Below are 23,026 nucleotides of genomic sequence, written 5' to 3'. Positions count from 1 at the left end.
GCGCAGGACCCGGGCCGGACCGCGGCGCTTCCAGCTGATCTGGAAGCGCAGCGGGTCCAGCCCGGGTCCTCCGCTGCTTTGCTCCGCGTCTCTCTGGTCTGCTGGCGGGGACGCAGCTAGTGCCCCCCTCAGCAGACCAGGGAGACGTGGAGCAAAGCCCGGGGCCTGTGGTAGAGCAGGTGGGGCGCTGCCGGTTGGTCCCACAGCACCGCTCCTTGGCGCTACTGGACCAACCCGGCAGCACTCGAGCTGCTCTGCCCCAGGCGTCCCCAAGTTAGCCGCTGCTGAAACTGACCAGCAGCTGACTACAGGAAGCCTGAGGCAGAGTTGCTCTGCCCCGAGCTTCCTGGAATCAGCTGCTGATCAGTTTCAGCAGCAGCTGACTTGGGGACGCCTGGGGTTCTTAAGTTGAATCTGTATGTAAGCTAGAACTGGTGTCCAGATTCAGCGGCTGAATCTGGATGCCAGTTCCGACTTACATACAGATTCAACTTAAGAACAAACCTACAGTCCCTATCTTGTACGTAACCCAGGGACTGCCTGTATAGTAGAGATTATTTACTTACCTTGCATTTATTAACGCTGAATTTCATCAGCTATTTTGTCACCTATTTTAGCAAGGTATCTGTAGAACTCTTTGCACTTTTGGAGTTAACTATTGTGAATAATTTTGAACTGTCCGTTTATTCCTACCCTTTGTTTCTTATATTTTTACCAGTTACTAAGCCATGAGAGAACATACCTTCACATAACTGCTCAGTTTGCATGAGAACCTTTGAGGGGAACCTTGGATAAAAGAATTTTTGAATATCAAAGTATACTACAGTAAACTTCCGATAATCTGGCACCTTTGGGATCCAGGGGGTGCCGGATTATCGGATATGCCGGAATATCAGGAGATACTCCGGAAGGGGAGCTGTGACAGGTCGGGGGAGGGGAGGGGAATCGGTGGGGAATGGCGCAGCATGGGGCGAACCCTCCGCCGTTATGCAGGGAGGCGGGGGAAGCACCGCGCAGCCGCAGGTGACAGGCCAGCTAGGGCTGCAAACGGGAGTGGCGACTTGGGGAAGTGGCGGGGCAGAGCACCTGGGGTGCTGCCGGGTTGGTCCTGCAGCGCCGCCCCTGAGTGGTGCTGCAGGACCAACCCGGAAGCACCCCAGCTGCTCTGCTCCGCAGCTTCCCCAAGTCCGCTGCTAGTCAGTTTCAGCAGCAGCGTGCAGCAGAGCAGCTGAGGTGCTGCTGGGCACTGAGCGGGGAGGTGAGGGGCGGTGCTGCGGGACCAACCCAGCAGCACCCCAGCTGCTGTGCTCTGCGCCTCTTCCCCAAGTCCGCCACTGGCCAGTTTCAGCAGCAGAGCAGCGGACTTGGGGAACAGCGCGGAGCAGCTCCAATTTTCCAGCTGGCCGGAGCACTTCCAGGTTCCAGCTGGTGCCGGACTACAGGCAGACCCCGGGTTACGTACAAGATAGGGACTGACTGTAGGTTTGTTCTTAAGTTGAATTTGTATGTAAGTCAGAACTGGCGTCAAGATTCAGCCGCTGCTGAAACTGACCAGCGGCTGACTACAGGAAGCCCGAGGCAGAGTTGCTCTGCCCTGGGCTTCCTGGAATCAGCCGCTGATCAGTTTCAACAGCAGCTGAATTTGGACACCTGGGACAGAGCAGCTGGGGCACTGCCAGGTAGGTCCCCCGCAGCGCCGCACCTCAGCACTGCGGGGACCCACCCGGCAGCACCCCAGCTGCTCTACCCCAGGTGTCCCCAAGTCAGCCACTGCTGAAACTGATCAGCAGCTGATTCCAGAAAGCCCGGGGCAGAGCAACTCTGCCTCGGGCTTCCTGTAGTCAGCCGCTGGTCAGTTTCAGCAGTGGCTGACTTGGGGATGCCTGGGGCAGAGCAGCTGGGGTGCTGCCGGGTTGGTCCAGTAGTGCCGAGGAGTGGCACTGCGGGACCAACCCGGCAGCGCCCCAGCTCCTCTACCCCAGGCGACTTGGTGAGAAAAGCCTGGTCTGCTGGGGGGGGGGGGGGGAGCAGACCAGGGAGACGTGGAGCAAAGCCGCGGAGCACACGGGCAGCGGGACAGCCCAGACGTGCCGCGGCTCTCCCACTGCCGGTGTCCTCCGAGGCTTTGCTCCCTGTCTTCCGAGGCTTTGGCTCCCCCCAGCAGACCAGGGAGATGGGGAGCAAAGCCTCGGAGGACGCCGGCAGCGGGACAGCCGCAGCGCGCCTGGGCTGTCCCGCTGCCCGCGTGCTCCGCAGCTTTGCTCTGGGTCTTCCTGGTCTGCTAGGGGGGGCTCCCCCCAGCAGACCAGGAAGACGCGGAGCAGCTTTTCTTGCCCCGGAGGACGCGGGCAGCGGGACTGCAGCGCATCTGGGCATCCCGCTGCTCCCATCCTCCGGGGCCAGAAAAGCCCCGTTCGTAACTGTGGATCCGACATAAGTCGGATCCGCGTACCTCGGGGGACTGCCTGTATTGGAAGTGCCAGACCACTGGATAACGGACAACTGGGAGTTTTACTGTATATTGACAGTATCACTCATGTGCATCTTTGCTGACTAGTCAAAGCATTCTAATTTCCATTTAGAAAAACAACTCTTCACTCTTCTCCAACACACTTTGTTTATCAATGTCTCTGTTAATTTTGTTCTTTACTATTGTTTAAACAATTTGCCTTGTATGGAAGTTAGGCCTGTAATTGTAGGGATGTGAACATGTACCTGTGTATACTGTTACCCTGAAAGTTACACACAGCATGCCCACCGTGCTGCTGTCTCTGAATCAGGGAAACAGGAGTTGATGGGCATTGGGAGCAGCTTTTAAGGCAGCTCTTTGCGCGTTCCAGTTCCCAGGAAGCCACCTCCCTTCCCGCTCCCGCTGCCTCCCACAGAGGCAGCAGTGCAGGAGGATGGGTGCAGGCAGGAGCCGGTGCTTGTGGGGACTGCTCCCCACCATGCTGCTGCCTCTGATACAGTTTAGAAGCAGCAGCATGGAGGGCAGGCAGGACATGGGACAGGCAGTTACACATTTACAAGAATAAACACATTCCTAGTAATTGTCAGGATCATCTCAGGTTTTTTTTTTTAAAAACAGGCATTACGTTAGTTATCCTCTATGCATCTGGTAATGAGGCTCATTTAACAGATAGATTGTGCCAAAGTTCATAGTTACTCTTGGAGGTTAAAAAGTAGGAAAAAATCACTTTTAAAGTGTATTTGTTACCTTCCACTTGTATATTTGACTGGTCTACTAAAACTGGAAAAGCAGCTTCATGGGAAGAAATTTCATTCTCATCATCATTAACACTAGGAGATACTGGAACCTTTCCCTGAATGAAAATATCACAGAGAAGTTACCATATTATACAAATCCAGAGAACACCCAAACAGCAGCTCATGTGCATTTGCAAGCATGCAAGTCCATGTGACACTTTCATAGCATTAACACCTTCACCAGTCCTTAAATGACTGTTGAACAGATATGTTTCAAGATTATCAAGATTATACTTAAATCCATATTTTCCTCTTTTTTCTTTTAGATTTACATGTATGAAAATCATAACAGTAGATAAGGAATTACAGTATTTTCTTAAAAAACTTAAAAAAGCAACAAACTGAATGTATGTGTACCACCCCCACAGACTAAGTGAGCATGCTCCACCACAGAGCTATACGGGAAAAGCCAGATTTCTCTTAAAATTGCTGCTTCCAGAAGCTCTGGGATGGGCTCAGAAACTGGAACTGAGAGCACAGATCTTGTTTCTCCTGCTATTTCAGAGATTTCCTGCTGATACCCTCAAAGAAGGAAGCTACCTGAGTCGAATATAGAGAGGACAAGAGAAAGATCAGGGAAAGGAAAGGAGTAGATTGACAGAAGAAGCCAGATGACACTGGGACTGGGCTGCAGAAGCCTAGGCTGACAAAACAGAAGCTTTCTGAAAAGATTTGGCAAGGAAACTGTGACTAGAGATGAGAAGACTCAGAGACAGATGTCTGGAGAGGGAAGGAGCAGAGGTGGCGAGTATACTAGGCAGAGGAAGAAACTGCCTTCCCAAACCATCAGCCTGGCCTGCCCCAGACTCTGCTCCAGAACACCTAATATAGGCATATTGGGAGCAGAGTGTTGCTGCCCCCAAGCACCATGCTCTGGGGCCAGGGAGGCTCGGACCGCACACTGCCCCACCTTCTCATGGTGCTGGAGCAGGGAGGTCTTGGCTCTCATGGGGACAGGGCCTGGACAAAACAGGTGGGGCTGTAGGTGGGGTTGGGAGCTTGCACATTACAGCAATATTGTGAAGATAAATTAAAGTTTTTGAAGCATTTGTAGATAGTGATGAACTCTACAGAAAAGCCCATAAGAAACTATAATTCAGCACAGGATTTGAATAGCTTATCAAAAATAAGGTTCAAGACCACACAGAGAGCAAGGAACATAAAACCAAATAGTAAATAGCTGCTGTTCATTAAATGATCAGAGTTCATTCTGTGCCTCTAACAAGGTAAGGATCCTATGGAAAAGACACTATACAATGTAATTAAAAAATTATCATCACATGAGCAAGGCAGATGAATTCGGATTGCACAAGTAAACTTAATTTCTTGCACTGTCTAACTTTTGAGTGGTTGATTTTACAATAGTAATGTTCTTTTAATGTAGCTGTGTGTGTGAGTTCATATGTATATAACAAACAATCAAAGAAAAATCATTATTCCAATTTCTGGAAGTTATAAAGTATGTATAATTCATATGACTTGAGTTCTCCAAGCTATTCTTCTCTACAGCCTACAGTAGAGGTTTCATACTTAGTGTACTGAACCCCTCTATAAGCCAGCAGTGAGCTGTGGGCACACATTTTCAAAAAGAGCTTCTAATCTTCCCAGTGGAAACAGTTGTGGGTATAAATGACATGGTTTAAATTGCTAACTGATTTGTGCCCACAAACATTTGTAGCTGTATATCATGTTAACAGAAACCATAATCTGTTATTTCTGCCTGCAAAACTGCAGGTATAAAATAAGGCTGGGCTGCAACGTCTAGAAAATGGACTGAGGGTGCATGCTTTGCTCAGATAAATATGCACACTCGTTAAACATGAAATAAGGTGTTAAGATACTACATATGTTTCCTGGCAACTTCTAAATCATTCTGGTAAAAGAAACCCCAAAGCCATCAGGAATGCAAGTGGGTGATTGTGAATGTGTTAATGAAACTAACTTGGAGGACTCCAGTCAGAGGTAAGTGAAACACAAGACAAGAATGAAAAATGCAAACCAGACAAAATGTTTATGAATGCAGAAAAAATGTAATAATCTTTTTCAGACATTCAGATTCTTATATTTTTATATTAAGATGTGCAAAAGAAACTAAGTAACCAACCTTTTTATTTTTGTGGGGAACAGCATAAATTGCATCATTGCTTAAGCTTTCCTCTTTTTTCTCTGTACTCTGATAGTTGTGTTCCGGCTGTTTTTCTGTGTCAGAAAGGTATGTGTCCATGTCTTCATCTTCACAACGATTGCCTGACACTTCCAGCGACTGCACAGATCTTTCACTATCATCATGCTTCCAATTAGACCTGCAAATGGAGAACACTTTAAAATACATACTTGTTCTTTTCCAAAAAAACAAAGGCTAGTAATGTTTAAACAGTCACTCTGAACATATACCTCAGACACAACAGTAGATGTCTAAAAAAGACAACTACATGTTTAGTGGCGCATGCAATGGTCCAGAATTTCAGCTGTTCATACTAGGGATGTAATAGTATAGTTGATTAACCGATAAGCAAAAGCTTATAGGTTTAATGCTATAGACTACACACATTGCCTGCACCCCCCACCAGTAATTTTTTTTGCAGGCTGACCAGCAGTATGGCTCAGTCCCAGCTTACACTGGGTCCAAGGCCTACCCCTGCTGCGACTCTGCATTTAAAGTGTATTAGGAGCCAGATGGGCAGGCAGCCTGGCTCAGTTCTGGCTTATGCTGGGTCCAGGAGCTCAGACCCCATCCTGGACAGGGACTGTTGCCACTCTGCACTGCTGCCTGTGTATCAGAGGCAGCAGCACAGGGCGATGGGCAGCCAGGCCGCAAGGGGAGCTGGTTTTAAAACCGACTCCCCTTGCGTACCAGATCTCGCCTGGCACCCCGCGTTGCTGCCTCTGATATACAGGCAGCAGCGTGGAGTGGAAAGGGGCTCCTCGGGAGAGGGGCTGGATTGCTGTCGGCCCCACCCCTGAGGACTACAGAATAGCTGAGTAACCAATAGGGATGTAAACAACTAGTCGACTATCCAATAAGCAAATGTTTATCAGATAGTCTACACGCTAGTCAACTAGTTGCTTCCCCCACTTTTGCTACCTCTATCAGCAGCAAGAGCAGGGGTGGAGAGAGGAAGGGATGCTTCAAAGTGGCAGCCACCCTTGGAGCCTGAGGCCAGACCTTGGGCTCCATGCAGCACTGTCACTTTGAAACGCTGCATGCAGCCCAAGGCCAGCTGAGGAGTCCGCTGCTGACCCTGGGCTCCATGTGGTGTTGCCGTTTTGAAACACCACAGAGAGAATGGGATCAATGGGGGATTGCTTGAGCCCCCGCTGGCCCTGTTCTCACTGCAGAGAAGAGCCCTGGAGATGTTGCTACACTTCAAGGCGGAGGCGCCCTTATTGACTAATCAAATAGTCGATGCAATTTGCATCGACTATTCAATTAGCCAATGAATCTAAATTTAACATCCCTAGTAACCAATAAGAATTCATGAGGTTACTCGAATATTCAATTAACTGGTGTTTAACATCCCTAGTTCACACTCTGGTTTATGTCACTGAAAGTGGAAATTTGCATCCCCCACATCTGGTAGATAGACACATGAAAGCATATCATCCTCTATTTTTAATGGGACTACCAACGGAATTACCTTATGTGCAACTCAGATGATTCCTTAAGAATAATTGTGCAAATGGGGGTGAATTGGTAAACCTTCATATGCACGTTTTTACTGTTATGTCTTGCTGCACTTTTCAATCTTTCTCCTCTGGAATCTGTGGTTATAACACTGTCATATATGTGAAATGGAAAATGGGGAAAGGGAAATAGGTGGGCACCTTGCACTTAACCTAGGACACTGAAAGGAAAAGATTAGTTTAAATAAGTAACTTCAGTATTAGGGCTTGAAAATATTTAACATAACTCATAATAAGAGTGCAAACATCATTTTCAGATTTTATTCACAATGTGAGATGCTGAAACAGAAAGTCTGACTTACCCTAGTTTGAGCTCAGTGATTGTGGCATAGGGCTCAATAAAACTTTCTTGCTCCAAACAGGTGGTATCACTTTCAGAAAATGATCGTTGACGAGGGTGAGGAATAGCAACTGTACGCCCAGTTAAAGTTGTCACTAGAATAGCTGCTGCTAGGGCAGATCTAGAAGAAAGCAAAGTAACAATCACTGTGATGTATTCGCTATGGCTCAAAGCTTTTATCTGTACCTTTTGTGAAGCACCTTTACTAATTAGGTGATAGCACAAAGTTTAAAACTTAATAATATAAAAAAAATCTTAAAATGTTTTAAACCACCAACCCACAGAATTGTTTAGGCTTAAACTCAGCTATAATTTTATTCTGTGTGTAAAATCTGTTCCATCTCATACTTTCCTACATCACATGTACAGAAATTTGAATGGTTTGCATGGAGCTGAATATATAAAACTCAGGGCAGAATTTGCCTGAAGTATTCCACAGTACCCAGTATCATCCCCATGTTCCCTGTCACCTGCTATTCCCTAATCTGCTTCTGCTATTGACTTTCAGGATGGAAACTAATGTTCTAGATTGTGATCTGGGATATGACAGACGGAGTATATTTGGCGGGAATGGGGTTACAGGGTGAGGTGACAAATGGAATCAAAGAGTAAAAAATAGTGAAAAAATCATAAGAAAAGAGAAAACCTTAGAGCCAAAGGTAGCACGAACTGAGGTTGACTAAGGACATACCAAACACAGCCAGGAAACAGGTGAGGATTGACATAGAAAGAAGACTGAAAAACAACTACCAGCAGTGAGGGATAACGTACAGCAGAAGAGAGAGTGGAATACAGGAGGAGAAAGAAAATTTGAAAGGGGACTAAAAATGGAAAGGAACAGAAAAATAACATTTCTATGGTACCATGGGTATTCCTTGCTTAACCTAAAGAATTTGTTGTTTATTTTCTTGCTTTCGCAGGAATCGGGCCTCCTTTAGTACTGATGGTATTATTTAGGGCCTGCTAATGCTCTCTGTAAGAAGCAAACTAATGGGAATTTTGCCTGTGTGGAAGGCACCAGCATCAGGTTCTTAAACTTAAAGATACTGTGTGAAGAACCTTTGCCTTCATTTACAGTGTGTGAAATGCTATGGGTCTTCATTAAATATTGAAAATTCAGATCCTCAGGTTTCGTGGAACTTTTTTTTTTTTGGTATCCTTAGACCAGAGAGTGCCAAAATTTTCACGGGGGGGGGCCACTTAAGAAATTTTGGTATGTGGTCACAGGCTAGCTCCACCCCAGGAAGGGGTGGGGCTTGGGCAGAAGAGGTGGGGCTGGGGACTAGCCTCCCCAGAGCATTGTCATGGGCTGGAAGTTTGAATTAAAATCACAGCAGAGTGCTTGTAGCTCCTGGCCCCACCACTACCACATTGCCTAGCAGATGCCTGGGGTTATTTGCCAGGGTAGCATTGCAACTGGAAGCTATTTAAATAGGATCCTGCAGCCTGAGCCACCACATGGAAGTTTGGTCACACAGGCAACAGGATATAAATAGAAAACAGCCAGATACAGTTCATGCCCCAGAACAAAGCATTAGGCAGGCCAGATCAGGGCCTCAGGCTGCATGTTGCCCAGCCCTGCCCTACACTAACTAAAAGAAAATGCTTCAGGGGGTAGCCGAGTTAGTCTGTACAGGATAAACTTAAAAAACAAAAAATAGTCTGGTAGCACTTTAAAAACTAACAAAACATGTAGCTGGTATCATGATCTTTTGTGGGCACATCCCACAGATGGTCATCTGAAGAAGTGGGCTGTGCCCACAAAAGCTCATGCTACCATCTACATGTTTTGTTAATCTTTAAAGTGCTATCAGACTATTTGTTGTTTTAAAAGAAAATGGAATCTTAAGCAACCTTCATTTAATGTTGCTGTACTCTAACAACAAATTCATTCATTTTTGTCAAAACTTAAAACAAATGTCTCTTGGAATTTACCAAGAAACTATATAGCTTCTCACACCTGTATTTAATTCTTGATTATATGAATTAAGAGTGACAGGCTACATTTAGACAAAAAACAGTCCACAGTAGATTTTCTGTGTGTAAAGTTTCCTAGTAATTTCAATAGCAGTTATATGTTTATAACAGTTACAGGATATGGCCTTGGCATTAGTCTGATATTATGAATGCTTAGGCAAAGGGGAACAGAATGCAGATCTTAACAGTTAAAATAAATTATTCTATACAGAAAATATATTCTGCTTGAGAAAAAGGTTACAAGAGCTACAGTATAGATATACAATTATTCTAATCATGCATTTCTACTACACTAGTTATTGTAATTCCACCGTAACTAGTGGTACTTAACAGAGGAAAAAGAAGCAACTTTAAAACCTACCTGGGCCTTTCTGGAGAAGGGTTTGGACTACGAGGGGGAGGGGTGCGGGGAACTGCAGGTTTAGGAGCTATGGTAGCAGCAGGGACCAGGCCATGAGCTATATGTTTCTAGACAATTTAAAATAAAGTTAGTTGACAATGAACTGAAGGACAGCAACACAAGACTGAACACGTACACTATACAAAATAACACTAACAGGGAGAACACTTACATGCAAATTCATGTCCACATATGATTTCAAGAGGTTCTATATGATTTTAAAATATAATAGTAACTGCTGCCACTAGTTAACAATTTGTGATTCATTCAAGTCTCACAAGTATATTTTTCCCATTATTCTCAAGTAACAGAGTTCTAAACAACACATTTGCTATCACAACTACTTTTTGTAAATGAATAAGGGTAGTAGAGCCAAAAGGGCAACTTTATTTCTTCCAAACTTTTTAAACTCTGTCTCCCCAACATTGCCATAATGTGATCCTTCCTCTAGTGAAAAAGATTATAGAGGCAACTAGTTGAAGGGTTTATTGGTATTACCTCTTCAGTTGGTCACAGTGGATCACCACAGAGGGCAACATGAGGAGATAGGGAAAGAAATTAAAATTAAATCAATCAGCGAGTTTAGTTTGAATAGAGGAAAAATATCATGAAGATGCTCCTGAAACTTGCATAATGCTTAATACTAGTTGGCTACGTCTACACTGGCCCCTTTTCCGGAAGGGGCATGTAAATTTCACCTATCGTAGTAGGGAAATCCGCGGGGGATTTAAATATCCCCCGCGGCATTTAAATAAAAATGTCCGCCGCTTTTTTCCGGCTTTTAAAAAAGCCGGAAAAGAGCGTCTACACTGGCCCTGATCCTCCGGAAAAAGCGCCCTTTTCCGGAGGCTCTTATTCCTACTTCAAAGTAGGAAGTAGGAATAAGAGCCTCCGGAAAAGGGAGCTTTTTCCGGAGGATCAGGGCCAGTGTAGATGCTCCTTTCCGGCTTTTTTAAAAGCCGGAAAAAAGCGGCGGACATTTTTATTTAAATGCCGCGGGGGATATTTAAATCCCCCGCGGATTTCCCTACTACGATAGGTGAAATTTACATGCCCCTTCCGGAAAAGGGGCCAGTGTAGACGAGCCCGTTGAGTAGCTAGCGCTAATAACACTTTTATAAAGGAGTGTGCTGTAGGAGGGCTCAACCCTTTGGGCAAATTTGACTATTTTAGGGAGTGGAAAAGCTTATGTATTTAGGATTTCAGTTACAGAGGATTGTTCTGGTCCTGAAATGACCTTATCTTGGTGTGGCAGAAAAATGAGAACTATTGAAATTGGGAAGGCAATTGTACTAATTTACTAGCTCCTGAGTTGGTGCGTTTCAAAGATTCTTTCCATCTGAATTATCAAAGGCTACTGCTTCCAGATCCTGGATTTAATAGGCAGTATTCTGAACTGACATGACCCATTCTATTTTTTTTTTTAAGTGAAACATTTAATGGTCTGGTAATTCAAGGTATTCCTGTAATTATTTAGAGATAAAAGTAAACAGTGTGACTAGCAGGCTAATACTCCACTGGGAGCAGCACAAAAACAAAAAACCCAAAAGAAAAAGTTGAATTTTTTTTTATCATCATAATCAGGACTCGACAAATTGCTGTTTCTACTCTCCCGTGGCGAGTAGATTTCAGCCGGTCGCCCCATTCACCGATGGCGCACGCATGCGCAATGTGGGTCTTGCACGTGAGGAGTGCAGGGCTGGCAAGTAGATTTCGCTGCCATTTGTCAAGCCCTGATCATAACGAAAAACCTTCAGTTAATTATGTTGTGATGTACATTCTAAGTGTTCTCTGAAATACAATAATTCATTTGTGTACAAATCACTTTTTAAAGTTATATGTTTGTTAATTACAACCTTTATTTTCTGCTATCAACTGAGCTGCTTAAAGAGGGCAAGCTAGATGAGTGCACATGTGCTTCTTGGACAAAAACAGGCAGAGCAATAAATTGATAGTTCTTTAACTTTTTCTTCTCTCTCCTTCCCCTCTGCCCCAGCCACAAAATTCTTCAAAACATCTCCTAAGATCCTTCCCAATCTACTGTTAACCTTTGGAGAAGGGGGAAAAATGTGGATACCAATCCAGGCTGGTGCAATAGCCATTCGTTCAATGTAGCCATGCTGCCTTTGTCCAAGAGTAAGAAGAAAGCATGGACCCCATTTGCTCTTTCCTCTCTAATGCCAATCCACTCCAGTGCACCATTCCCATGCCATCCAGTGCACCCTGGGGATGAGTCTTCTGGTTCTGAACACTGAACAAATCACCCAACACTCAATTTCAATGTTAGGTTAGCTACAGGCATGATAAGATTTATGATGGCCCCTGATGGAAGCAGCTGATCTGCTGGGCTTTGACAGATCTCTTTTCTACAGCAGATACAAGCAAAACTGCTGCTGAACTGTGGCTGAGTGTGTCTCCCAAAAAGGACCACCTGGGACAACGGTTGTCAACAGCTTATGCCTCTCAAAAGGAGGAATTTGAGCAAAAGGGTTGGGTTGGTGTGTATGCGCGTGCGTGCATGCAAAATGGCCATTCCTCCCTGCTTTTTTGTGTGCAAAAACCTCTTCCACAAAAAGAATCGGAAGCGACTATGCAAAAGAGAGCGTAAGAAATGCTAATGAGCGCCTCATTTGCATTGCCTCTGCCCACAAATTCCTGCAGCGTAGACGTAGGTAACGGGATTCACGTTTGCCGTCACAGGCCTGGGAAGTGCTTCAGATTCACCATGGTCTCTACAGAAGGGGCAGGTCCATGCTCTGGGGACACCTTGGCCAGGCTAAAGCCGACTGTCCACAGCCTCTTGTTCAGCACTGGGGGCCTGGTGGGAAAGGGTGGGGGCCCCCGCGGGTGGGGGAGGGTGCTTCGGGGGAACAGCAGCGTCCATCAGGTCCCTTCTAGTCTACGATGAGCGCCGCGGCCCCGTGCCCCCTTTTGGCCTTTGACCGCTCGGACTTGCGGGATAATACTCACAAAGGGGCCCTTCCGGCCTCTCCTGAAACTAAGCGCCATGAGCACAAGCTGAAAACGGGACCGGCACCAGCCCACACCACCACTTCTATTCCCAGAAGCTTCCCCCTTCACAACCAGCCTCGCAACAACAGCACGCCTGATTGGTGGCAGGGAAAGCCTCAGCCAATCAGCACTGGCCTTACTCATCCTTTCTCTCCCGTAGCAACCCTCAACTGTTCCTGATGGCCACCTTCCTGCCCGCCTCCGCCGTTGGAGGCTCTTGAATCCTATTGGTGATTGCCAGTGTCAATCATCGTAAACTGTGTGGCGCAGGTAACCCGGCGCTCTGGCTGGCGAATTGGCTGCGGAGGGCGGTGGCTGTGGCGCCGCGCGGTGAAGGTAGCGGTTCGGCGAAGCTAAACGGAGTCGGTAGGGGGCGGGGCCTCAAAAGCGGGGCGGGCCCTTCCCAGGGCGGGGGGATAGTCTCACGGTGCTGCTGTGAATGACTGGCCAGTCTCGTGCCCAGGTGGCCCCCGAAACCCCTCTCGTGGCTCGCGCCGCAGCCGGCTTGTGCTGCTGCCCTGACCCATCCGCCGGGGCCCTTGGTGCACTGGTCCCCCGCCCACATACTGGGCTCTCGGGAAGGGTCCTGTCCTGTAGCGCACGTGCTGCGAATGTCTGCCCCTGGGAAAGTGGGTGGTTTTTTCTGGCAGAGCTGCAAATTCCCAACGCCACTGACTCCTAATGGTTGGTTCTTTTTCTTTAAAAGTCTTGTTTCCTGGAGTCATGTGATTACAGGGGGAGCCTAAATGCGTTTGCAAAGCTTCTGACCCTAGTGGGTTGCAGAGAAAAGCATAGGAATGTGAACCCAAAAAGGCTCAAAACCAAATGGAAAAATAATAATAAAAAAAGCAAATCCCATAATTAGTGGGAGCCGTTAACTAATTTCCTAATTTGAGGGAGCCTGCCTCTGGATTTTTGAGCATTCACAAATCTTGCATCGTTGTTCTATTTAAAATAAAAAAAACCTTTCGAGATGACTAAAAGAATTGAAAGGGCTTTTCAAGGGGCTGATAGCTGAAAATGTGGAGCTACACTTTAATTTTTTTTCCAATTAATGGCACAGCTGGGAATAAAGCCTACTTCCCCTGATTTCTAGGCCTGTTTTTTAACTACAAAAATATCCTTCCTCCCGTTTTATTATTTTAACCATCTAATATAGTTGCATTTTGGAGGAGTGGCTAGAGAACCTGTTGTAGATGGCTGTAGCTGGACTAGATTGTTGGATGGATTTTGAGGCTGGGTGGTCTGGGATGAAATAACATTTTTCACATTCCCCTGTTTAGCTTTTGCTAAACTAACACAGGAAAGGAGTTTAAATGACAGCAAAAGAAATTACACCTGTCAAAGCAGGAGCTGTCAGTGTCCCTTACGGACATGTGATTGGAAATGAGAAATGGAGAGGGTCACAGATAGCTCAAGGATTACAAGGTAAGCATGTAATTAAAGCACCAACGTGTACAAACTAGTCTACATATAGAATAACTCTTTTCCAAGTGGTTTTAATACTGATTCCAACTAATCAAGCAAACTGCTTGATCCTGTATAGAATTTAAAGTAAAACTGCTACTCTACGGCTGCGTCTAGACTGGCAAGTTTTTCCGCAAAATCATCTGCTTTTGCGGAAAAACTTGCCAGCTGTCTACAATGGCCGCTTGAATTTCCGCAAAAGCACTGAAAATCTCATGTAAAATAGTGATAGAAATGTAGCCACGTTAGTCTGGTGTAGCTGAAACAAAATACAGGACTGGGTAGCACTTTAAAGACTAACAAGGTGGTTTATAAGATGATGAGCTTTCGTGGGTCAGACCCACTTCCTCAGATCAAATAGTGGAAGAAAATTGTCACAACCATATATACCAAAGGATACAATTAAAAAAATGAACACATATGAAAAGGACAAATCACATTTCAGAACAGAAGGGGGATGCGGGGGGGAGGAAGGTAAATGTCTGTGAGCTAATGGTATTAGAGGTGATAATTGGGGAAGCTATCTTTGTAATGGGTAAGATAGTTAGTGTCGGTCTCAACAAAGACGCTAACTATCTTACTCATTACAAAGATAACTTCCCCAATTATCACTTCTAATACCATTTGCTCACAGACATTTACCTTTCCCCACCTCTAATATCATTAGCTCACAGACATTTACCTTTCCCCCTCCCCCCCCCCCACATCCCCCCTTCTGTTCTGAAATGTGAATTATCCTTTTCATATGTGTTCATTTTTTTAATTGTATCCTTTGGTATATATGGTTGTGACTATTTTCTTCCACTATTTGATCTGAGGAAGTGGGTCTGACCCACAAAAGCTCATCATCTAATAAACTATCATGTTAGTCTTTAAAGTACTACATAGTCCTGTATTTTGTTTCAATCTCATGTAAGATTGTCAGTGCTTTTGCGGAAAAACTAGGATGCTCCCATTCGGGCAAAAGTCTTTTTTCGAAAGACTTTTGCGCAAAAGGGCCAGTGTAGACAGCAGATTTCTTTTCCGCAAAAAAGCCCCAATCGCGAAAATGGTGATCGGGGCTTTTTTGCGGAAAAGCGTGTCTAGATTGGCCACGGACACTTTGCTTTTCCGCAAAAGCACTTTTTGCGGAAAAGCATCCTGCCAATCTAGACGCTCTTTTTCCGTTAAAAGCATTTTCGGAAACTTTTCCATTAAAAGCATTTCCGGAAAATCATGCCGGTGTAGACGTAGCCTACTGGTTTAAAAGCTCCTATTTTTCCATCATAGCATTGTTTTCCATATCCTAGCTTCAGTCCAATCACACAGCCTGTACAATGCAAATGAGAATCTGCCAGTAACCTGAGTAAGAAGTCATTTCTTTGCAAATGCAGACTCTGGTCCTGCAAATGGAACCATGAAAGTAGACCCCAATTGTTGACCTTGGAGTCTATATGGGTATAGCATCCACATTAGTGGGTTTGTGTTCATGATAAAGCCATATCTGGGAAATGCTTTTAGAATCACTTAGAAGTTTAGCGGGAAGTCATAACAAAAAGCCTAGTTTTGTTCAGAATATGATTTACTGAACTGAGTAGATATTAACATGAGTAATGCCAGCCTTCTACTCCCCTCTTACTCTTTTTCCTCACAATGCAAACATACTTCAGTCTTTCCCATTTTAAAAACACCATAGATGTCACTTCTCTAACTACCACCCCTTCTCCCTTTTATCTCTAATATTGTTGTGTGAGGCTGTTTACAGTTGCTGTTTGGAGCTTCTCTTCTCCAGTTCCATGCTAGACCATCTCCACTCTGGTTTTTATCTCTTGCACTCAACTGAAACCCCTTTTGCCAAACTCTTTAATGACCTCTTCTGACCCAAATCTCAGAACCAATGTTTCATCCTCATTGATCTGTCAGACACCTTTAACACTGTCAACTGAGCTGATGTTCTCTCCTGGTGTCTGTGACTGTCTTCTCCTGCTTCTTCTACTTTTATAATTACTCCTTCATTATGTCCTTCTGCTTTATATCAAGGTTCCACACAGGGATGTGAAAAGTTAACTGCTAAGTATTACCCAATTAGGATGGTGCTTACCGGTTCTAGTTAACTGGTAACCTGTGGGGGCTGGAGCAGTTCCTCACCTGCTGCAGGCAGGGAGCTGATCCAGCCCTGCAGGGGGTCTGCCGCTGAAAAGGGCTATTCTCATCCAAAGCAGTCCCGCAGGCAGGGTTTGGGAGCCAGCAGCCACCCCAATGCAGGACTTGGGGGCTGGGATCCCACTTCAGCCAATTAACCAGTTAAACGTTAAATCAACCTGACGTTTAACTGATTAACAGGAACTTTGTGGGTAGCAGTTGGGTTACTGATATGCTGAGACCACCACCTATCATGCCGATCGACATTGTCTTGCTATTTCCTTGTACTCTCTTGTCTGTTTCCAGCCCTTGTCTTATATTGGTTTGTATGTTTTTGGGACAGAAACTGCCCTTTTTGTTCTGTATACAGTGCCTACCATGGGGAGGTTTTGGCCTGTGACTCGGGTTCGTAGGTGCTATACTAGTACAAATAATACACATTTTTGCAGAACTGGAGGCTCCATTTTTTAAAGGATACAGATTGACATCAACATAGAAAATATATAGTCAGAGGAGAATGAAAGCTTTTGTAAGACAGAGGGATATTAAAAAGCAGTTAATTAGGTAACTGTGAAAAATATTATCAGTTACATGGTTACACATTGCAGCCTTTGCAGCCCAGCCAGCTCCCCAAGAGTGGGGCCGGCAGCCAGTATATGCTAGTGTATCAGAAGCAGCAGCATGGGGCAGCAGTCAACTCTTCCAGGAGCCGATGTGTGTTGGAAGCCAGCTCCCAGCATGCACTGGATCCGCATGCTGCCCCACTCCTGAGGAGCTGGCTACTACCCTGCGCTAGGCAACAACATGGGATGACAGCTGGCTCCCATCTGCCGTCCAGCTCCCAGGGAGCCAGTGTGCACTGGGAGCCAGCTTTGCAGTTACTACGATAAGTTTGTAATCGCTGACAATTTTAGCATTTATTCAATTACACAATGGTTGGGCAGCTCCTGGCTGATACAGAGGCAGCAGCATGGGTGAAGGGGGCTGCATACAGCCGATGAGCCCAGGCTAACTAATGAGTCCATTTGCATGTGTACACTTTTACATCCCTACTTTTAAGTCAGCTCCCAGCCATGCTCCTGGCCACACTCGCAGGGAGCTGGCTGCCGCTACCTACTGCAGGGTCTGATACAGAGGCAGCAGTATGGGGTGGAAGCCGGATTCTCAGGAGCAGGCGTGTAACCATTATGGCAACCAATAAGCATGAGCTGCTAATCATTTGCATAGTTACTCTATTATGTCCCTAGTAAGGTATACACCAGGACTACTCAACACGCGGCCCACAGCCCATTTGTTTGTAGCCCGTGGTGTGGTTTGGGTTTACATGGGCTCAACACGCAGCCCGCAGGTGAGAGCCAAAACAAAAAAAGTAGTCAATATAACGGTCTTCTATTGATATGTGTTTTAGTAGTTAAATTCCTGTACTTTCACTGCTCATTAAAAGTGCTGTCATATGGGTAAATCAGGTAAATAGTGCATTTTATTAATATCAATAGAACTGACTTTAATAAGGCCTGTATGTTGTGTAGTTTTGCCTTAATCTCTGTATTCAAGCCTAGCAGTGTGAACACCTATTTGCATATATTTGCATGTACATTGCAGCCCTTGGCATGTGCTATGGGTATCATTGTGGCCCTCAGGGCTTCTAAAGTAGCCCTGATATACACCATATAGCCAAACAAGCTTTTTGAAGTCAGTGAGACTTAACCACATGCATAAATGTTTGCAGGATTGGGGCATTAAGTTCCTGTATTTTTATGAAAAAATATCCAGGCAATATAAAACTGTTTTGTATTGTTACAATTTTCTTTTTCCAATCTTATTTTTAAGGGAAAATTAAGGTAATTCTTGAAGATGGTTTAGGACTTGTGGATTTTCATCTTTCAAACAGATCTTGCATTTTATATATTTCTGAAGCAGATTTGGTGGCAGGAAATGGTTTCAAAAGACGTCTCGTTCGGTTTAGAAATGTAAGTTCTACATGAAGTTTAGAAAGGAGACGGAGATAAAGCTCACATCACAAAACCTTAGGGTTTTACCCCTTAACAGAAGAATCCACATTAATAAGAGAGTTTCATTATTCCAAGCTTTAAAAATAGAAAAAAATGTAATAATCAGATTTTTTATGGCTATTTTCTATCCTATTGTACTTGAATTCATTAATAGAAAGCTTTCCATCTGAAAACTGACCGAGCATGCACTAAATTTGTGTAACCACTTTTGTTTTCTAGAATTTCAACTAAAGTATTCCAGCAAATACTGTGGTTCATGCCTAGACACATATTGACTTCTTTTTAGGTTCATGTAGAAGGGGGTGTTTCATGTACCTTTCTCTCTCCACCTTCTTGAATACTGACTGCCTGATGAGCAGGCCCATTGGAGAAGTATTACTAGATAAGTAGTCTCCAATCTTTTTAAGCACAAGATCACTTTTTGAATTTGTCAGTCCAGGATCTACCTCAAACCCAAATACCCTTGCCCCGCCCCTTCTTTGAGGCCCTGCCCTTGCCCTTACCCCTTTGCCAAGGCCCCATCCTCCTCACTCTGTGAAGATGGGGTGTAGGGGAGCGGGAGAGAGTGACATTAGTGCCTCCTGCCTGTCTCTCCCACCCTGCAAAACAAGCAGGAGGCTCCCAGGAGGCGGCTCTGAGGCTCTAGGCAGGAGCAGCAGGGCAGTGGGGAGAGGGGCAGCTGAAGTGCCTCCCAGCCAAACCAGTCAGGATCACCTGTCAGAGGCTCCAAGATCTACCAGTATATCCTAATCTACTGGTTGGTGACCACTGTACTAGATGTATGATTTGTTTCACCTCACTTTTGTTTCTCTTTTTCAAAGGCCAGCAGTCTTCATGGAATTGTGTTAGTTGAAAAAACCCAGATAAGTGATCAATACTTTCCAGCAGTGCAGAAATTTATTGTGCTAGAACTTGGAATGACATTGCTTCCAGTGGCCAATCAGGAAGAAGCATCTCAACTTATTATCCAGCTAGTAAGTATTAGGGTCTCTACCAGTGAGTAAACATTGATACACGTCTGAAAATGTGTTGCTTTTTTCATGTCTCAGCAACTTGTATTCTGAGTTAAGAGTTAGACATGATCCTCTCCTGGATTTTCAATGCTGCATTGAGCATTGACTGCAGAATAGAGAGGTGTCACAAAAAACTTACCACTCCATTCTTGTCACTTCTAACACTTCCATGCCAGTTTAAGAATCAAAGGATCAAACTTGGGGGGAACTGAACTTGGATTCTACACGTGGGCATAAGAGGTGTCATTGAAATGTTTCAGCAAGTTTTCTTCACTGAAAATCTTTGTCCAGTATGTGCATGTTTAGGGCTTTGTCTTCTCAGGCTAGAAGTATTGTCTTTATATTTGTTGTCTGACTGCTATTCTTCTACTTGCTTAATTGTTCATTTATCTGTTGTCTGATGTAGTAGAAAGCAGCAAACGGTGGGATCTGAGAACTACTTCATGATAGGAAAAAAATAGATGTTTCCTTAAGACTTGGCATGCCCTCATCTACATTAATGGGAAATGCATGTTCACCTGACCAAAATGATTGGTTGATCAAAAACACTTCATTGTGAAGGAATCACAAACAATTGAAGTGTTGGTAATAAAGGTCAGGCAAGACAAAGCTCTGCTTAAAGAGTTGCTTCAAAGCAGACCCCAGGAATGAAAGCCTCCGCAGAAAAAATACAACACTGATCTGATGTAGTAAAATTTAGTTTTACTATGAAAACTGACTGCTCCCAGTATATTTTCAGGGTCATATTTGCTTTCCTTTGTGTCAGAAATAATTTATACTGCCCTTTGCTCCTGCTGGTATTTGAGTCAGTGAATTGTAGAGAGTAATCTGGATTCTTTTTCTTCTTGTGCACCATCAGCAGAAACATGTACTAAACTTGAATTACAGACTAACCAGTTACAGTTGTGAAGAGACCATGAGGTTTGCAGTTACCAGTGAAAAATCTGAAGACAAAGTTGTACATCTGTAGAGAGGACATTGTTTGGCCTTAGAATCTTTATTACAAGTTGCTGAGTGAAATGAAAATAATGTCTTCTTTCAGACCTCAGATTGTGGGCAGCAGTTAGAAAACCCTTTTTTTTTTTTTTTTTTGGTCAACTTGGTTAATTGGGAAATCTTGGGAATACATTAAATATGCCACTTTTAGTGTTCTTCTTAAGAGTAGGACTCCATTTTAATCAACATGAACTGATGACTGATCAGCACTCAGATTTTAAACAATTCTGTTGTGTATTTTCTGAGGCGTATTCCATTGACATTCCTTTTTTTTCTTGATTCATGCAAAATTTCATGAAGCTTTTGAATAAGTATTCCAAGGAAGAATATTTAATCTGCTCTCAACACTGCATAATTTGTAAAATCAACTACATGCCTACATTTTGACATCTGAGTCTTTTGCAAGCTTACAAAGAATCTATTTCTTGGAGTATAAGGGGAGGGCAGCCCAAGGCTGTGGTAGTGTCTGCAGAAACGGTGTCAGTAACCTCTTTTGCTCTTAAGAATGGGTGAGTATGAAGAATGTGAAGTCTCCTAGGTGCTATAACAAAATTTAGATCTGCTTTTTTGAGAACAGCTACTGCCCTCCTCTGATCTGCCCTGTTTTCGTCCTGCATCCAGCCAACTGTATAATTCCACTTTTCTTCCCTTTATGTTTCTCATGGCTCTATCTCTTTCAGCTAAGTGGTAGAATTTAGTTACATTGCATTTTACTCTCAAACTGCATATTAACTGGTAAATAGATAGAAGTGCTTTAAATTAAAGAGTAAATTCTCTATAATGAAATGACTTAAGAAAAACAAATCAGGGCTATGCTAAGTGGAGCTCAGCTTCTACTTTCTTTTGTTTCAGGTCCATGAGCAAAGTAAAGATCAGACTAGTAACCCCTTTCTTCGTAAAAAATGTTCCCAGCTACTGGAGCCATCAATACTTCGAACAGTCCAGCAGATTCCAGGTGTTGGGAAAACAAAAGCTCTACTTCTACTACAGCAGTTTGTAAGCATCCACCAGCTTTGCAATGCATCTGTCCAGGACCTCGAGCTAGTAGTAGGACAAGCAATAGCACAACAAATTCATGCTTTCCTTTCACAGACAAAGTGACATTAGCTCATTAATATCTCAGACAAATGTGAGGGCTTTCCTCTTTGGAAGTGGAAAGTAATCTCTGAGTTTTATGGGTGGAATTGTTTTTATAGAACAATACAAGCATGAATTCCTATGTTGAGGGCACCACTGTCACTTGCAATCAGCAACTGAAAGGAGATGAGCAGGGCTCTTGAGATTTCAGCCTTCTCCCTATGTTATAGATCCACCCCCACCACCTGTTATTCCCCCCCAATATAAACTCTGCTTACATTGCCAGATCTTCTGTGGATGTTTGTCTGTATATCTGCATTTACAAGTTCGGATCTGGCCTTTTATATTTAGTGTTCTGAGTTCAGTTTTATGGTGGTTGTCAAGGAATCATTTGAGTTTCTCATTGTGAGTGAGTTGTATTTTATTCTGTTGTATCTGAGTTCTTGCTTTTTTTTTTAATTCTGTAAACCTCATTTGGGCCCAAGATTAGATGCCTTTTTGGTCATGCCATTTTGTTCTGTTCATTTTAATGGGTCTAGCATAAGTAAAAGATGTAATTCTGAGTCCATGGTTTATTACTTTGGAGTAGGGATGTTAATGTACAAGGTTAATCAATGAGTTACATGCAGCCCCCTCATTCTGTATCAGAGGCATCAACAGGGGAAGCAAGGGCACATGAAACTGGCACCCCACGCATACCAGATTCTGCTGAGCCGACTGACACGCCCCACCACCACCACCTCCACTCTGTATATTGCCTGGCAATCATGACAAGCATTTTTTTAAATTTCAAATGGCTGATTTCAGTAAATTATGTAAAGCAAGAAGTTTCTAATCTATTGCAAACCTCTATTTCCAGGACTGGATAAGAGCCATAGATATCCTTAGAGCCTTGATTAAAAATTACTTTGGAGCTAAGATCCTTACATGTCAGACAGTTTTTGTGCTGCACACAAAAATACCCTTTATTTTTCAAATACAATTTGCTGTAGAATTGATGACTGATGTAACTCCTAATAGTTTTGATCATTTAAAAATAAACTAGTTGAGATGAGCTGTAGTGAATCTTCTGCTAGTTCCTAGAAAATGTCAGTTTTGAAAAATGATTTGGTACGGTGTGGGCTGATATGTTTACTTTGCTAATAAGATTAAATTATGAAGATGAAGTGAACCCAAGGGAATATGTATATGAACACTATTGAGTTAGGCTGAAGGTTATGAAAATATTAAAGATCCACAAATGTGACTTCATAAATATAATGTATTGTAGGAGGATACAGCAACAGCACATTATTCAGTTCTATTCCATGGACTATCAAGATATCAACAATTGGTAGTGTATCACCCTCCACTGACTGCAGCCTGCATAAATGTAAAAGTTCTGCATCTGTCCATTTGAAATTTAGTCTTTCCTAGCCTGCCACAAGATGGCAATCTAATTCTAAGTAGAGCAAATGAACATCTGAAGTAGAGACTAGTTGACAGTATAGTTGACTAGTAGTTCCCCTCCCTCTTGCTGCCTTTATCTGATAGAGGCAGCAAGGGAGAGGGAAGAGGCAGCAAGGGGAAGGGAGAAGAGGGGAGAACTTAAAAGCAGCAGCACAGCGTGGAGCCAGAGGTCAGCTGGACCTTGGCATTTCAAAGCGGCAGTGCCACTTGG

General features: G+C 44.1%; 2 protein-coding genes across 13 annotated transcripts in view; one reads left to right on the top strand and one right to left on the bottom strand.

The window, feature by feature from the left end:
- CEP89 (centrosomal protein 89) overlaps positions 1-12,840 on the bottom strand; it is a 113,308-nt gene extending 100,468 nt beyond the window's left edge. For all 8 annotated transcript variants that reach the window (XM_014569481.3, XM_075940115.1, XM_075940114.1 and 5 more), the window contains exons 1-5: positions 12,639-12,840; positions 9,630-9,736; positions 7,254-7,412; positions 5,372-5,570; positions 3,218-3,323 (exon numbers count right to left, since the gene is read on the bottom strand). In XM_014569481.3, the coding sequence (XP_014424967.1) occupies positions 3,218-3,323; positions 5,372-5,570; positions 7,254-7,412; positions 9,630-9,736; positions 12,639-12,824 (757 nt within the window). In that variant the 5' untranslated portion in view covers positions 12,825-12,840. The remainder of the gene's footprint in view (positions 1-3,217; positions 3,324-5,371; positions 5,571-7,253; positions 7,413-9,629; positions 9,737-12,638) is intronic.
- The window catches only part of FAAP24 (FA core complex associated protein 24), a 28,064-nt gene extending 5,644 nt beyond the window's left edge, over positions 1-22,420 (top strand). The window contains exons 1-5 of one of the 5 annotated variants that reach the window (XM_006114921.4): positions 12,824-12,950; positions 13,964-14,108; positions 18,099-18,238; positions 19,102-19,254; positions 21,142-22,420. In XM_006114921.4, the coding sequence (XP_006114983.1) occupies positions 13,997-14,108; positions 18,099-18,238; positions 19,102-19,254; positions 21,142-21,390 (654 nt within the window). In that variant the 5' untranslated portion in view covers positions 12,824-12,950; positions 13,964-13,996 and the 3' untranslated portion in view covers positions 21,391-22,420. Of the gene's footprint in view, positions 1-12,823; positions 13,047-13,963; positions 14,109-18,098; positions 18,239-19,101; positions 19,255-21,141 lie in introns of those variants that run through there. The other 4 variants (XM_075940123.1, XM_006114919.4, XM_006114920.3 and 1 more) reach the window with 4 other exon arrangements.
- Positions 22,421-23,026: the final 606 nt, after the last annotated feature.

Source organism: Pelodiscus sinensis, chromosome 12 (genome assembly GCF_049634645.1).
Source record: "Pelodiscus sinensis isolate JC-2024 chromosome 12, ASM4963464v1, whole genome shotgun sequence".
Classification (NCBI taxonomy): Eukaryota; Metazoa; Chordata; order Testudines; family Trionychidae; genus Pelodiscus; species Pelodiscus sinensis.
Note: the sequence above shows the minus strand (reverse complement) of the source record. Positions and strands in the feature narration are given on the sequence as shown.